At 36.1% G+C, this 15,444-nt stretch overlaps 1 protein-coding gene across 1 annotated transcript in view; it reads left to right on the top strand.

Moving 5' to 3' along the window:
- The window catches only part of PKHD1 (PKHD1 ciliary IPT domain containing fibrocystin/polyductin), a 453,232-nt gene that overhangs the window by 310,099 nt on the left and 127,689 nt on the right, over positions 1–15,444 (top strand). Inside the window, exon 55 of the mRNA XM_064597023.1 lies at positions 14,731–14,885. Coding sequence (XP_064453093.1) covers positions 14,731–14,885 — 155 coding nt within the window. The remainder of the gene's footprint in view (positions 1–14,730; positions 14,886–15,444) is intronic.

The following is a 15,444-nucleotide window of genomic DNA, read 5'->3' as shown; positions in this document are numbered from 1 at the left end:
CGGGTTTACAACCTGGGACTGTGGCCATAGGAAACTGACGATGGGACATGAATGCCATATGAAGTAAATACGAGTCAGTCTGTTCTAGCAGAATTTAAAATAGGGTATATACCTTCCAAATCACCAAAGAGAAAAGAGAATGAAAGAAACCATAAAATAAGTAGTAAAGTACAAAAAGAGAAGAAAATTAAATAGTAAGAGAATTAAAGCAACAAAAAATGTATAAAGAAACAACAGAAGTAAGAAAGTAAGAATAAATCTTCCAGTTATAAAAAGAAAATACCCAACCAATGAATCATTGAACACTACATCAAAAACTAATGATGTACTGCATGTTGGCTAATTGGACACAATAAAAAAAATAAAAATAAATAAAAAAGATACTTTTCTAAAAAAATAAAGAAAATATGATTGTTAAAAATGATCCCACATAGGAAAAAACTGGATAATAAATCAACATGCAATCACAATGTTTTTTACTAGAGGAAAATAAAACCAATATAGAAAAAAATTATTTAAATATTAGATAAAATGAATTATTGAAATAGAAACAAAAACAAAAGATTCAAAATTATAAGAAAAGAAAAAATTAAGTGTGTAAAATAAATATATTTTATATTAATAAAGACTTCAGTCTCCAGGGAGACCCCAGTAGTCAGGAATTTATACCAGATAACATAATAAAGAAATATATAAAGTAGATCTCAAAAAAAATGAGGAAATTGACAGAAACAAAAATGGTAATGAAAGACATTTACTTACCTCTTTCAGTTCTTTTTTTTTTTTTTTTTTTTTTGTGAGAGAAAGCCACAGGTTGGGGAAGGCAGAGGAGGAGAGGGAGAGAGAATCCTAAGCCTGGGGCTCGATCCCAGGACCCTGAGATCATGACCTGAGCCAAAATCAAGAGTTGGATGCTCAACTGACTGAGCCACCCAGATGCCCCCCTCTTTCAGTTTTTAACTTTTAAACTAGGTTAAAAATTATAAAGAAAACATGAAGAAATCTGAATAATGTAATAAAGGTAATTTAATTTATATATACAAAAAAATATAAATATAATTTACCCCAGAATATAAATATAATTAAAACCTTAACAAATTTTAGTAAACAGAAATGGTGTAGAATATGATCACAATAAAATACATGTAAAGGTAGAAACCTCTTAACCAATAATCTTAATCTCTTGCAAGATAAAAGAGCAGAAAAGAAAAAATAAACTTTCTTTTAAATAACTTTTGTATCAGAGAGGAGATGAAAACTCCAGTGGTAGAATGCTAGCAAAATAGCAATAATAGTATTGCAGGAGTCGTGGCCAACATGTCATCACATTAAATGCTTTCATTGCTGAATAATAAAATACAAAAATAAACAAACTAAACTGTCAATTTGAGAAACCAGAAACAAAATATCCAATAAGTCTAATGAAATTAATTTGTGTAAGATAAAGGCAGAAATTGGTGAATTAGAAAGTAGGAAATTAGTAGACTTGAAATTTTTTTAGAGATAATGGTTTAATCTTTAATGACATTAATTATACAAAGAAAATAATATGTAACCTCAGAAATGAGAATTCAAATGTAACAGATACCAAAGAGATTAGAATTATAATAAAATGTATATAGTACCATTCTGAAATTTACAAAAATAAATTATATGTAGGAATATAAATTATCATAATTGGTTAAAGAAGACTATGACTGAAAAAACCAATAATAGCAAAAGACATGCAGTTATCAAAGATTTGTTCCCGAGAATAAATTTGGCTCAAATAAATTGATGGCATATTCTTTCAAATATCAGACACTTTTTATGTTGTATAATCTGTTCCATAGCATAAGAAAATATGTGAACCTTTTCAATTAATTTTAGGAAGCAAGCATAAAATACTTTTTATTTATTTATTATTTTTATTTATTTTCATAAAATAATTTTTAAAACAGCTGCTAAGGGTAATTCAAAAAAAGAAAACTGGGGCAACACCTAAATGTAAATAAAATGCAAAAAAAAAAAAATCCTAAGTAAAACAACAACATATGAAATCCAGTTATTTGTTAGGGGAAAAAATCATGGTTGAGTGTGATTTATTCAAGTAAAGAAGGATGGTTTAAAATAATTCCTTAATATAATTTATCGAAGCAATATATATAAAGACTAAGAACATGATCAATTTGATACAAAACAGAAACACATTTAATAAAACTCAGCTTGCATTCTTGGAATAAACAGTAAATTAAGACTACAAAAATATTCCTTTATTTTTTTAAGGATATTCCTTTAAATCAATGTTTCTTAATAGAGTGGTTTAGCCATTAGTTGAGAATCACTGCTTTAAATAATAACACAAATTAAATAATTAAAAATTCCTCTCAAACAAACAACTTTCTATTTTATGGAAAAACTGGCATTAAAAATTACTGTGTATTACAATAATCATTAAATATTATTATTAAAGTTTTAGCCAATGTATTGAGTCAAGAAAAGAAATACATTAGTTGTTACTATTAAAAGGAATCCAAATTGTCAGTTTTTTGTAGATTATATATATTTTGTCTTAGGAACTAGAGAATCATCTGAAGAACTATCATTGCATTCATTCAGTAAATGCATAGATTAATAGCATTTGAATATTTTAATGTAAAATCCTATTTAAATTTTAATTTAGAATATTTAGAAATAAACAAGAAAAATTACAGGAGGAATGGAAACAAAACTATAAAATACTAGTAAGAGGCATAAAAGGATATTAGAATAAATGGTGATGCATAACATCAACAGAAAGGCTCAATATTTTAAAGATGTCAAATCTAATGCAACTTTAATAACAAGTCAAATATATACATTTGAAATCTGATTCACTAATTCTAAGTCTTTTGGAACAATAAACACTTGAAAATAGCCAACATTACCACTTACTTTTTGAAAAATATATACCTTGGGGCACCTGGGTGGTGCAGTCAGTTGAGTGTCTGACTCTTGGTTTCGGCTCAGGTCATGGTCCCAGAGTCCTGGGATCAAGTCCCATGTTGGCTTGGAGCTCAGTGCAGAGTCTGCTTGAGAGTCTCTCTTCCTCTTCCTCTGTCCCTCCCACTCATGCGCTCACTTTCTCTTTCTCTGTCTCTCAAATAAATAAATAAATCTTAAAAAAAAATTATATATGTGTGTGTATATATATATATATATATATATATATATATATATATATACCTTCAGTGTGAATAATTTCCTATTGCTGTTGGCACCAAAACAGAAGAGAATGCCTAGCAATAGACTCAGGTATGTATTATTACTTAGAATTTAAATAAATTAGCATTTCAAATTAGTTGCAGACTTGTGCTGGAGTAATTGGTAAACACTTTGGAAAACTATAAAATTAGATTCTCAAATTATGCTTCACTCTGAAAAAATTATAGGTAAATTAAAAAAAAAGTAAAAAAATAAAACTATAAAATTATGTGAAGAACATTTAAGTAAATATTATGCAATATTAAATTAGGGAAGACCTCTCTTATCATAAGAAATGCAACAACTATAACAGCAAGAAGTCATAGATTTGACAACATAAAAAAATCAATATTTAAGAAAATTAATATTTTTGCATACCAATTACAAAATGCAAAGGCAGATGATAAAATGGAAAATATTTGCAATTTTTGATAGTACAGATGGAGGGCTAATATTTTTTATATGTAAAGAATACTTAGGAATAAAAAGGAAACAAGATGAACATACTAGAAGAACAAACATTAAAGAGTTTGAATACATGAGCCACAAGAGAAGACACACATCTGACTAATAAACATATGGAAAAATGTTCTTCCCTACTAGAGTTGAAATAAATGTTAATTTAAACAAAATTAAGCACTATTTTAAAATATTTAATTACCAAAGGGGATGATGATTGAATTCCATGTTGACAAAGGGGAGGAGAAGTGGGCATTCAGGCTAATATTACATATTAGCCTAGTTTTGTAAATAAACTAAAATAACATTTATGTATGCATATATGTGGATAGAGAAATGTCTGGAAGGACATACAGCACAGCAAGGATCCCTGTGGGAGAGATGATAGCTGGCTACTGCTTTGGTGTGCTTTTCTCTATATACAGAATTTCTTCATAGAGTAGTTATTACCTTTCAACACAATTTTTGTGAATTCTTACCCTATGCCCCTATGTCAAACATTGAGTTATGATCTGGAAATACAATCACAAGTAAAAATCGACATCGTCTCTGTACCCAGACATTAATGAAATAAATATAAAGTAAATGTAAAATTACATATGGGATAAATGCTATGAAGGAGGGCTTTATAGGATTCTGAAAACATGAATATGCAGGATCTTGAGGCAGTAATGGAGGTTAGAGAAGGCTTCCCTGAAGAGTGATTTCAGAGGTGAGAACTAAACAATGAGTGGGCCTTAATTAAGCAAACTGGAGTGGGGGTGGGGTGGGGAAAGAGCACTCCAGCAAGAGCAAACAGCATTCAATCATTCAACAAATATCTGGTGGGTACTTACTATGTACCAGGTGTGGCTGTAAGCCCTGGAGATGTAGAGGCAAATTTGAAGAGATCACTGTCCTCTGGGAGTTTGTATCTTCATGGAGAGAGAGACAATAAAGAAGCTAATACAGAAATATAAATAACATAGTTGCACATTATAAAATGCACTAGTAAGGAAATAAACAGTGTGGTACAATCGAAAATAGTTGGGGAGTGTACAGGGTACCCTTTTAGATTAAAGGGACAGGGGAGACCTCTCTGGGGAAGAAAAATTTGAGCTGAGATCTGAATGGTAGGAGGCATCCCACTATTTGATGTAGATGCGCTAGTGTGCTCAGTGAAGGAGGGACATCTGGTCCAGCATTGTCTCTCAGGTGGCCTTTGGGGAGTGGGAGACAGAGAGAAGGTCACTATAGCTGGACCAGAGTGAGCAAAGGGGAGAGTGGTATGATATGGTAGATGCCAGGTCACATGGTACCTTGTTTAGGTGTGAGAGGTCAGAGGGAAAATCACTGAGGGGTTTACGGAGGTCAGTTGATAGACTCTGACTTATGTTTTGAAAACAACTCTGGCTGCTATATAGATGATGAGTGGTGGAGAAAAAAGCAGAAGCTGGGCTATGAGTTAGGAAGCCAGTTGAAGCCAAATATCATGGTGGCTAGGACGAAGAGGAGGCAATGGGAATGGAGAGAGGAGGTGGCACTGTCTGGACATGCCAATGGACTGAATGTTGAGGTGAGGGACGTGCTTCAGATTTTTTGACTGAGCAACCTGATGGATGGTGGAGGCATGCACTGAGATGGGAAGACTGGAAAAGGAACAGATTTGTCAGGGTGGCAGATGGGACATGCTAAGTTGGAGACACCAAGGGGAGATGTCAAGAAGACAATTAGATACGTAGTTTAGGACTCAGGTAGAACATGATAGGTGGTCATCCAGAAAGTAGATAATTTCAGTGATCAAGAAAACAGGAAGAGGACGAAACTGGAGCCTGGAAATGAGACTGGGGCCAGTCTAATTCTTTCCAAGTTGATAGAGTCAGCACAGATGATGGAGAAGTAGAGGCCCAAGAGGTGATTCTGTGGTGGGAGGAAGAGTGGGCAACATGAGGGACTTGGAGGAAGGCCAGGTTGGCTGACCTGGTGAACAGGGACCCAACACAATAGGGTTCCCAGGAGTAGTTAGTGGTCAGGGTATATTCACTGGCAATATAACAAGTTTAGTTTTTACCCTCCAGGAGCACTGTGTAACTATTTTTAGTTTTTAAGAGGATAATATAGATGGGAGGTAGAGCTTGTGATCACATTCCTATATGTAAAAAAAAAAAAAAAAATCATTCTAGGTACAATGCAGACAACAGAGGAGTCAAAAATGGATCTAGGGACACCACTTAGGAAGTCCAAGCAAGAGATAGCATAACTTGTAGTCAGGAGCTGAAGTGCCGATGGAGAGAAGTGGGCAGATGTAGAGACGGGAGATACAAGTCTATAAGATGTATTGGATGTGAGGCACTCTTAGTTTCTGGATTGCAGAGACAGACGGTGGTGCCATTCACTAAAAGAGGACGGAATTTTGGGGAAAAAGATTATGAGTTCAGATTTGGTCATGTTGACTTTGAAGTGCCTGATACCCATATGGATTTGTGAAGTAGGCAGTTCAAACAGGGATAAATATGGAACTTTAATTATAAGGCTAGCAGGATGGAATTTGGCAAGAGCCATATGAATGGATTTTTCTTTAAAGAATGTGTTAAAAACCTCACTCAGAGTCAGGGCAATTGGCTCTTTCAAAAGAAATTCAATTTTATGAATGAAAACTATCTAGAGTAGCTAGCTATTATTTATTGAGCTCTTATCATGTGGGTTCACTCTATGTCAAGCATCTACCAGGCATTTTACATACATTATCTCATTTAAATCTCTCAGTGCTATGTTAGGTATTATGATCTGCATTCACAGATACAAAAACTGAGGATAGAAAAGTTGAGTAAAATTTCCAAGTTTATAAAGCTAGTTTGTAGGGCTGACTTTTTTTTTTTTAATCATGGTTTGTCTGATTCCATTGCTTATATTCTAGTGTTCTATATAATAAAAATATTAAGAACAAAATTTCTTAATATGAGTCCTGATGAGGAGTTTTTAATGAGTTTATATGATTGTTAAGTAATTACCATAGTGAATCCATTTTATGGAAAGCCTTCCTTTTTTTAACCTTTTAAAAAATGTGAAATAATTGAAACCTCACAAGAAGTTGCAAAAATAGTAGAATTCTTATGTACCCTTCACTCAGCATTCTCTGATGATATATTTCATAACCTAAACATGATAAAATCTAGCAAATCGATATTAGTCTAGTATTAACTGAAGTACAGACCTTATTCAAACCATTTCTTTAAACATTGATCTATGGTCTTCTTTATGTTAAAAGTCAGTTTAATAAGTCTTTCTAACGCATTGTTATGAGGACAGATTTTACTCAGACCTCCTTATGGATTTTTGCCAACAGAATTACATATCTGAATTTATTTGTGTTTAATTGATTTATTTTATGAAGAACATTGAAGTGAAATCTTCAGAGGAAAAATTTCTTGTTAAGTTTATAAACTTAGACTTATTCCTCATACCACCGATAAAAGTAGGCTTAGCAAGGTATTTGAAACAATATCATTTTCTTTTGTTCTACATTATAATATAAATTTATCTCTAAGTTAAGTTACTCTTCACTGTCGCTCTGCTTCAGTTGACTTTGGAGGAGACTGATGAACAACATATTGGATTTTTTAGACTTCAGATAAGTCAAGAGAAGTTATAGTGAGATTTATACTTAGATTTAAAGAAATTGGCTTTTTACCCATTGTAAGTATTAAGTAGAGGTCTTACTGTCATGTAAGGGTGACCATATGTTCTTTGAAGTTAAGTGGTTACTTAATCAATCCTATGTAAAGGTTTTAGGTTTTATCCTGGTTATTGCAAGATTTTAAACAGGGCGGGGACAGGGTCCAATTCATGTTGTAATCTGGTTCATGCTGTGTGAAGAGTTAACTGTTGGTGGGGACAAGGATAGAAGCAGAGAGACTGTTAGGACAGTGAACTAACATTACAAGTGACACATGCTGGTGGCCCAGATTAGGATGGTAGTGAAGGAGGAGGACGGAATGGTGAAGTACATATTGAAGACAGAGGAAACATGGGGTGCTGATGGGCTGGGTAGAAGAAAAAGAGAAGAATCAGGGATTACCATAAAACTTTTAACCTGGGCAACTGGGTGAAGAGTGCTCTGGTTTACTGAGAAGAGGAAATGGGGGAAGAGTAGGTTTACAGGGAAACTTCCTCAAAAGGTCTCACATTTTTTCTTATTCCTTTTCTCATTTACTTTTTAAAGAAAGAAAGTGTAGAGAGCCTTATCCAGTCCCTTTGTCCTGTTGTTGTCTATGGTTCTTCTGTGATATACTAACTTACTCTGGTATTTATAAGGAAATAACTGAACTAAACAACAAATCATTTTTCACCTCAACGTTGCCCCAGGACCCTGGCCTTCTGCGCTGACATCATCACTGATGTCATCTATTCTGCCATCTCGTGTTCTTTGGCTGTACTTTGTTTGGATACTTCTTGTTCTCCTTTCCGATACATTCCCACTTCAGACATGAGTGTCCAGAACAATTATTTTTACGAGTCTCCCTAAATACTTGATAAGTAAAATAAGGAGGTGCACAGTACTCTTCGGTTTCCTCTTGCCTTGACACTCCCTGCTTATCCTGAGAATCTACCACATCTTCCATAAGACGTTTAATCTCCCCTCAAGCACACACTGATTTTCTCACCATCTGAATTATAGAATGTGGTTTTCTGATTTATGATGTTAATAAAAATATGCTGCCTGGTGATGGATCCTAAGCTACTTAAGGTGTCTATGTCCTGTTCCTCCAAGTGGCTGCTACAGGGGCAGGAAAATACTGTTTTTTATTGATTGTGTCTATTACTTAGCACCTAGTACACAGCAGAACACAAAGAAGACTTCTAATAAATGCCTGCTACCTTGAATGAATGTGTCTTTTCTGGAAATCAGAATTTATCAAGCCTCTTGATTCAGTGGTATATCATCTAATAAATGAGAATCTTACATTTATTTTTAAAAACCACTATATTTTGCTTATTACTCAGACTTCATTATTCTACTATAACAATTTTGTTTATAGTAGAGTTGGCAGCCTTATTCATTTATTGGCAGGAGTTCAGGATCATGTAAGTAGCCCCCAAAAGAAGATGATTCTGTTTGGTCCAGTGAACGAGTGGGTTCTAATCTCAGATTGGCTATTGTCTCTATGCTGGGAAAAGGCACATGTGGTAGGAACATAGGATGGAAATAGTATGCTACAATGAAAACAAGCTTAAACTTTGAGGGAAGGCAGAACTGTAATAATTCTAAATGTGCAATTAGCTAAATGTATTATTTTGAGCAAACTACTCTTTCTGACCCTCACGTTCTTATTCTGTGATACAAGAATAAAATGGCTGGCTAGTAGAGTAGTTAGAGGGATTAAGTGAATTAATGTATATAAAGTGCTTAGCCCCATTTCTAACACAAAGTGAGCCTCAAGACGTGCTAGTTATTGTGGTTATAGTAAAAATAAGTAAAAGTAGCCTTTCTCAATCCATTTGGGAAATTGTGGCAGGCCCTCCCCCAACCTCTCTTATTTCTCTATTTCGACCTTATTAGCATCTATGGAAGAAAAATTTTCTACATGCTCTAGGGTACAAGTGTACCCAGACCTGTCAGGCTTTTCCTAGCTTTACCACCAGAGAGTAAATTTTTCTCTCTCCTTAGTTTCAGTTCAAAAGTCCAGGCGGCTGTCGTTGATAGCAATGTATTGGATCACTGGAATTTGCTGACAGTAGATCTTAAATGTTCCCATGCCCAAAAAGTCAATGTGTGAGGTGTTGGATGTGTCAGTTAACTCAATGAGGGCAATCTTTTCATAGCGTCTACGTAGATCAAATCGGCAATTTGTGCGCTTTAAAAATCTTAAATTTATTTGTCAATTACATCTCAATAAAGCTGATACAATGAAGTCCAAGGGAAGGATTTTCACAGACAAAGGCCGGTTGGATCCCTCGCCTACCCTTTCACGAAGGGTTTGTGGGATTATAATCAGCAGTGTTCACTAGGACACAGAATTAGGATGGTGGTTAAGCAGAGCAGTTCTCAGAAAAGGTGTGGTGAGGGGTGCCTGGGGGGCTCAGTAGGTTAAGCATCTGCCTTCGGCTCAGGCCATGATCCCAGCGTCCCGGGTTGGAGGCCTGCTTTGGGCTCCTTGCTCAGCGGGGAGTCTGCTTCTCCCTCTGCCTGCTGCTCTCCCTCCCCCTACTCTTGCTCTCTCTCTCTCAAATAAATAAAAATAAAATCTTAAAAAAAAAGAAAAAAAGAAACGATATGGTGGATTTCTTGGAAAAAAAAGGAGAAAGGAGGCCAGGTAGACAAATAGCTGACATTTATGATAACTCTTCTTATTACCATCATCAGCGTTGGTATCATGCCAAAGCCATTCCCTTTCTTCAGTACCTCGCATAATCCAATGCAGGCTGAGGATCCGCAGTACCTTTCAATGGCACTGAAAAAAATGAAAAAAAAAATTAAACTGAAATTTAAAAACAAACCTTCAGTGTTAGTAGAATTCAGAAATCTATGGCTATCCCTATTGCTGGGAAGAAAACATCTTGGACTCTGGACACTCTGAGCCTGTGGTCAAATGCAGCCATCATCATTAAGACCCCCCAGCGTTTAGTTAACAAATCCATTTAAGTGGTAGGTGTTTATATATGGATGCCTTATGCATGGTTGTAAAAACTTTAAAATCAAGTCAGGAAGCATACATTTTTTTCCTTTTTCGTAATTATGTTCTTTTGACCAAAAGTATTATATTTTCTCCAAACTAGATAAAATGTTAGTGCCAAAATAAAGAAAACTGTGCTGACATCTTGTTTATATATTTTTAAAGGTTTTCTTTTGGGAGACTTCTGCAGCGATTATTCATAGTTTCCTCTCTCTTTTCATATGGTTTTCATTTAGGTCCAGTTATGTTGCAAACAGCTCTTTTAATTTTTTTGTTGATTTATTGTTTTAGGTGTGTTTTGCTCAGAACAAAAAGGTCTATCCTCTCCCCTGTAGCTATAGGACTCTTATTAGTACTAAGCAGACAGCTGGGCTTCAAGCAGTCCTGAAGATAGGATTTCTTGAAATGGTTGAAGGGTAACCAAATAATAGAAGACTGTGAGTGGAAAGAGTAGATGCTGGAATTGAAGGAAAACTGATACTTGACCTACAGAACCATCTAAGTTCTTGATAACGGGGACCATGACTTTCTTAGAAGTTACCACTATTGCTCTTTGGACACAGAAGTGGAAGGGGCCATACTCCTTTGCCATATGTATACTGTCCTTGTGACATAGGGATTCCCAAGGCTTCAGGAGTATAGGAGAGAGATTAATTTTCATGAACCTGCAAAGTTTCAGGAGACTCAATGGAAAAGGTCAGCTTAAGTTCATTTATATTTTTCATATAAAACTCAGGCTAATGATTTCAATAGTTCTTTTTTCTTTTTGTCAAGAACATTGCTATGTGCTGCAGTGTTTATATAGCTAGGTAGCCATATTTTTATTGAATATTATCTAACAGTATCAAAGTTGAATAGCCACAGAAAGCAAGAATACAATATCAATTGCAAGGCAGTGGAATCTATGATGTCAAAATTGTGTGGAACAGAGGTGGGGGTTGGGTGTTCAGTGGGGAAGAGACCCCCATGGGAAGATTTCTTGAAGGCAAAGGAACTTCATTCAGTTTTTAAGAATGAGTGGACTGAAGGGCAGAGTAAGGACAATGATATTTTAAGTGATGGGTGAGAAGCACATAGCTATTTCTTGGGAGAGTGAGCAGATTCATCTGGCTGGAGCAGAACCCTTATTTAAGGAAGTTAGGGAATGAAGTTTCATTCATTTCAGTTTACATTAGGGTTCACTCTTTGAGTTGTACATTCTGTGGGTTTTGACAAATGTATGATGACATGCATCCATCCTTATCATACCATACACTGCCTTGTTTGCAGTCCCTAAAAATTACAAGCTGGTAGCTGCACCGTTGTTTGAATTGTATGACAGTGCACCAGGAGATGGACCCATCATTTCTAGTGTCCCTCAGCTTCTGAGCAGGTTCAGTTTTATATACAACAGAATTCCTGTACAGCGAAGTAAAAAGAAGCCATCTCTGTGAGCACTCGGTGTAGACACAATGTAGGATAAACATGGTCAAAAAGAATCTTTTGGTTTTTATCTCCTTCTCTTATCCCTAAATTGCTACCTATTTTCTTTTGTTTGAATAGTAAAGTTAATATGAAGAACTAGATAGTGGTATAAATAAATGTGATAATGTTTAATTTACTTTTGGGCCTACCCATTCTTTTTTGTACAACATTGAAGAACATGGACTTCTTTCTAAAAAAAAAAAGTCTGGGACAGGCAAGCAGGCAGGGCGGGCTCTATCTTCTACCAACATTGCACATGCCTACTCCCAGTGTTCACAAGTACAAGCTGCAGCTGTAGTTGGGGCCATTGGGGTGGAGGATGGAGCCAGTCCCAGCAGAAGCTGACTAGCTGGGGATGGTTGTCTATGCAGACTCTGGCCCCATCAAGGTGGGCCTTGCAGGAGGGAATATAGGGCCGGCCTCCTAAGACAGAGACGGAGGGGCCCTAGTGCCCCACCCAACACAGCGTCAGGGGCTCTTTTTAGGCCTGGGTGGAGCTCTCTGGAAGTCCCTAGGAGCAGGTGTGGGCCCTCGTCATGCCTCACAGGCTGTCTCTGGGAGAAACAGCTCATGGCAGCGCTGTACTGTTTCCTGTGGGGAGACTACCCTGTGGCCAATGGTCCAGAGGTCAGCGTCGATCTCAAAGTCACTGCCGTAAAAATCCCCCGTGTCCACAAGAAATGAGTTTCAACTCATTTCATAAGAAACTTTTCAGAACATTATAGTGCCTATCGTCTGAAGAACTTTATTCAGCAGTATGGATAATAATAAAAGATTATCTAGATAATACTGACTATGAAAGAAAGGATCAGTTTCATTTGTGCTGCTAATTGACTTTGGTGTGACTTTTTATCCATAGCCTTATTTTCTTTTTAAAAAAAGTATTTTTTTTTCTGTTAAGTTAGAAAATTTAGGTTTAAGGAAAATCACTAATAAACTCACCATCCATAGGTAGACTAACATTTTACTGTGCATCTTTCCTGTCTTCTGTTTTCTCTGCATGCATTGTTTTTATTTAAAAAACAAATTGGGCATACTGTTTTATATCCTGATTTTTTCAATCCAAACATCATGAACAAAATGTCTTATAATTCGTGCTCTGCTACAATACACTTTTTTAAATGACTGCATAGTATTCCATTGTATGGTTCACAGACTCTTCATAATTTTGTGGATTATCTTGATATCATTCTGAGATGTGGGGGTATTTTTTTTTTTAAGATTTTATTTATTTATTTGAGAGAGAGAGAGAGCATAAGCAGAGGGGAGGGGCAGAGGGAGAGGGAGAAGCAGACTCCCTGCTAAGAGCAGAGCCCCATGCTGGGCTGGATCCCAGGACCCGGAGATCACGACCTGAGCCAAAGTCAGACGCCTAACTGACTGAGCCACCCAGGCACCCCAGTATTGCTTTTTATTACCATTTATCTGGGGAAGGACTATGAGTCAGACAGGTGAGGCAATGTTATTTAGTGGAAAGAACCTGGACTTAATCAGGAGTCTTCCTTTGTCCTGATCCAACCTCTGGCTCCATTCAATGATCTAGTCTTGAGCTTTGTTATTTCCTCTCTTGGAGTTTAGTTACTTTGCTTTTAAAAACTAGCAGTTGCTTTAATATTCTGTAACTAGGATGTCACTACAAATCAGGAACAAAGGTAAGACTAAATTCTTTCATTAAAATTATAGCAATTGACAGTAGTCTTTTTTTCTGTGACTCTCTCTCTCTAAGCTCAGGTGTACAGACTTGAATTAGTTATGATCTTTGGTTCATAGCAGACTCGTACCATTGACCCACAAACGATCCCCTGTAATTTATTTGGGTTTTTTTTTTTTTGGTGTTAATATTATATAGAAACACGTGTGTATTTCCCCTCCCTTGCAGTAAACTCTTTAAGGCTGTCTACTAGTCAAAATCTAAGTTGTCATTTTTAAAAATGCAAATGACATATGTTTTATTTACCATTACGCCTCTAGCACCTATTATAATGTCTGGTGCCTACCAGTGTTCAATCAATAAATGTTTCATGATGGAATAGCCTTCACATGGACTTGTTGCCTGGGTGAATATTTATGGGTAGAGGAGACTCTCTTGTCAAAGCTTCCTAAAATGTGGACATTAGCAAAAGAGGCAGGTTATTAAAATAAACTTATGCCATTGAAGTTGGTAATGACTGTGAATGAAGAATAAAGCAGACATATTCACTAGGAAAAGCTAGGCGGCAGTGAAAGACTGAACAGAAGTTTTATTAAATGTGAGTTAAAAAAATGAAAATGAACAAAACCATCGTTGTTTCATATTGTGGTGGAAGCACAACACTCAAGAAATGCATCCCATTAGTCCCCACAGTAACATGGGAATGTCAGAAGGGAGCTTTCAATATTGGCACTTTTAAGAGGAAGATGAGAAACTCAGAAAAGTGACTTCTTGAGGTCACGTAGCTGGTAAGTGGCATCTCTAGGATCCACATTATATCTGTCTGACCATGAAGGTAGGAGCCTTAATACATGATGATAAATTGTCCAAAAAGTGACATAACAGTCCTTTAGAAAATGTGAGAAAAGATTTCTTCTGAAACACGTTTATTATACAAGCTGTTTCCCAATCAGGGAGGAAGATGCCTGCTCTAAGAAGCCATGGGTAGTTGGCATATAGTAAACTCTGGAACTTTTACTCTTTCTTGTTCGTTTACCTTGGACTTATGGCTAAAGAATCTCTTTGCAATCCTTGTGATGTATACATGTAAGCCACACCATTGACTCCATGAACATTAAACATTTCACAGAAGCCTTTTTTCTCTTTCTTGATTTGTTATTTCTAAGTCAGTCTCCCTGGTGGGAACTGGTGGTTGCAGTGGATATCCTTTCCTCTTTGGAGTTAGTAGGTGATCTGTATTGCATGGCCAGTAGACTTGATACGATTTTTATGCTGTTACAGAATTATAGTAGAGGACACAGTAGATTGGCGGCCCCATGACAAAATCGTCCTTAGCTCCTCTTCTTATGAGCCTCATGAAGCAGAGGTCCTCACTGTGAAAGAAGTCCAGGCTCACCATGTTAAGATCCATGAACGGCTCAAACACCGGCATGTTGGTAAGGCTTTGGTTTGTTGGAGAAGGGAAAAGGATGAGCCAGTAAGAATGTGTTTGGCAACCTGCCTGGGGATCTTGTGTCCAGTGGCCATTCAGAAGGGATGGATAATACTTTGCTGCTCCCTAGACTCATCCTAGAAGGCTTTACCTCTATTCCCTCATTAATTGTATTGCTTAACTTTTAAAGAATACTTAGATGTGAAGGAATTTTTTGTTTTGTTCTTTTACTTTTTACATATAATGGCAAGTCTAGAAGCAAGCAGAAAGGTTAAGCATGTTGTTCAAGGTCACTGGGCATTTCCATGGCTAAGCCAGAATAAACCTCAGGGGAGCTGAATTTCCAGTTCATTTCTTGACACACTGAATCATACAATCACTTAGAATTCGACAGTTATTGTAAATAATGTTTTCTTTCTCCATACTCAGGAATGTGTCCTTCCTGACACTTTATGTACTGACTACTACTACTATTAAAAAGAAAAAAAGTTAAAAAGCCAAATACCTTTTTCACAAAAAAAGTGTAAATATTTTTATACATTATGCACAGTTCAAATTCTTTG

The sequence above is a fragment of the Mirounga angustirostris genome, unplaced genomic scaffold (genome assembly GCF_029215605.1).
Source record: "Mirounga angustirostris isolate CCGP_5_RB_7025 unplaced genomic scaffold, mMirAng1.0.hap1 SCAF_8, whole genome shotgun sequence".
Taxonomy (NCBI): Eukaryota; Metazoa; Chordata; class Mammalia; order Carnivora; family Phocidae; genus Mirounga; species Mirounga angustirostris.
This window is presented reverse-complemented; position numbering and strand designations above follow the sequence as displayed.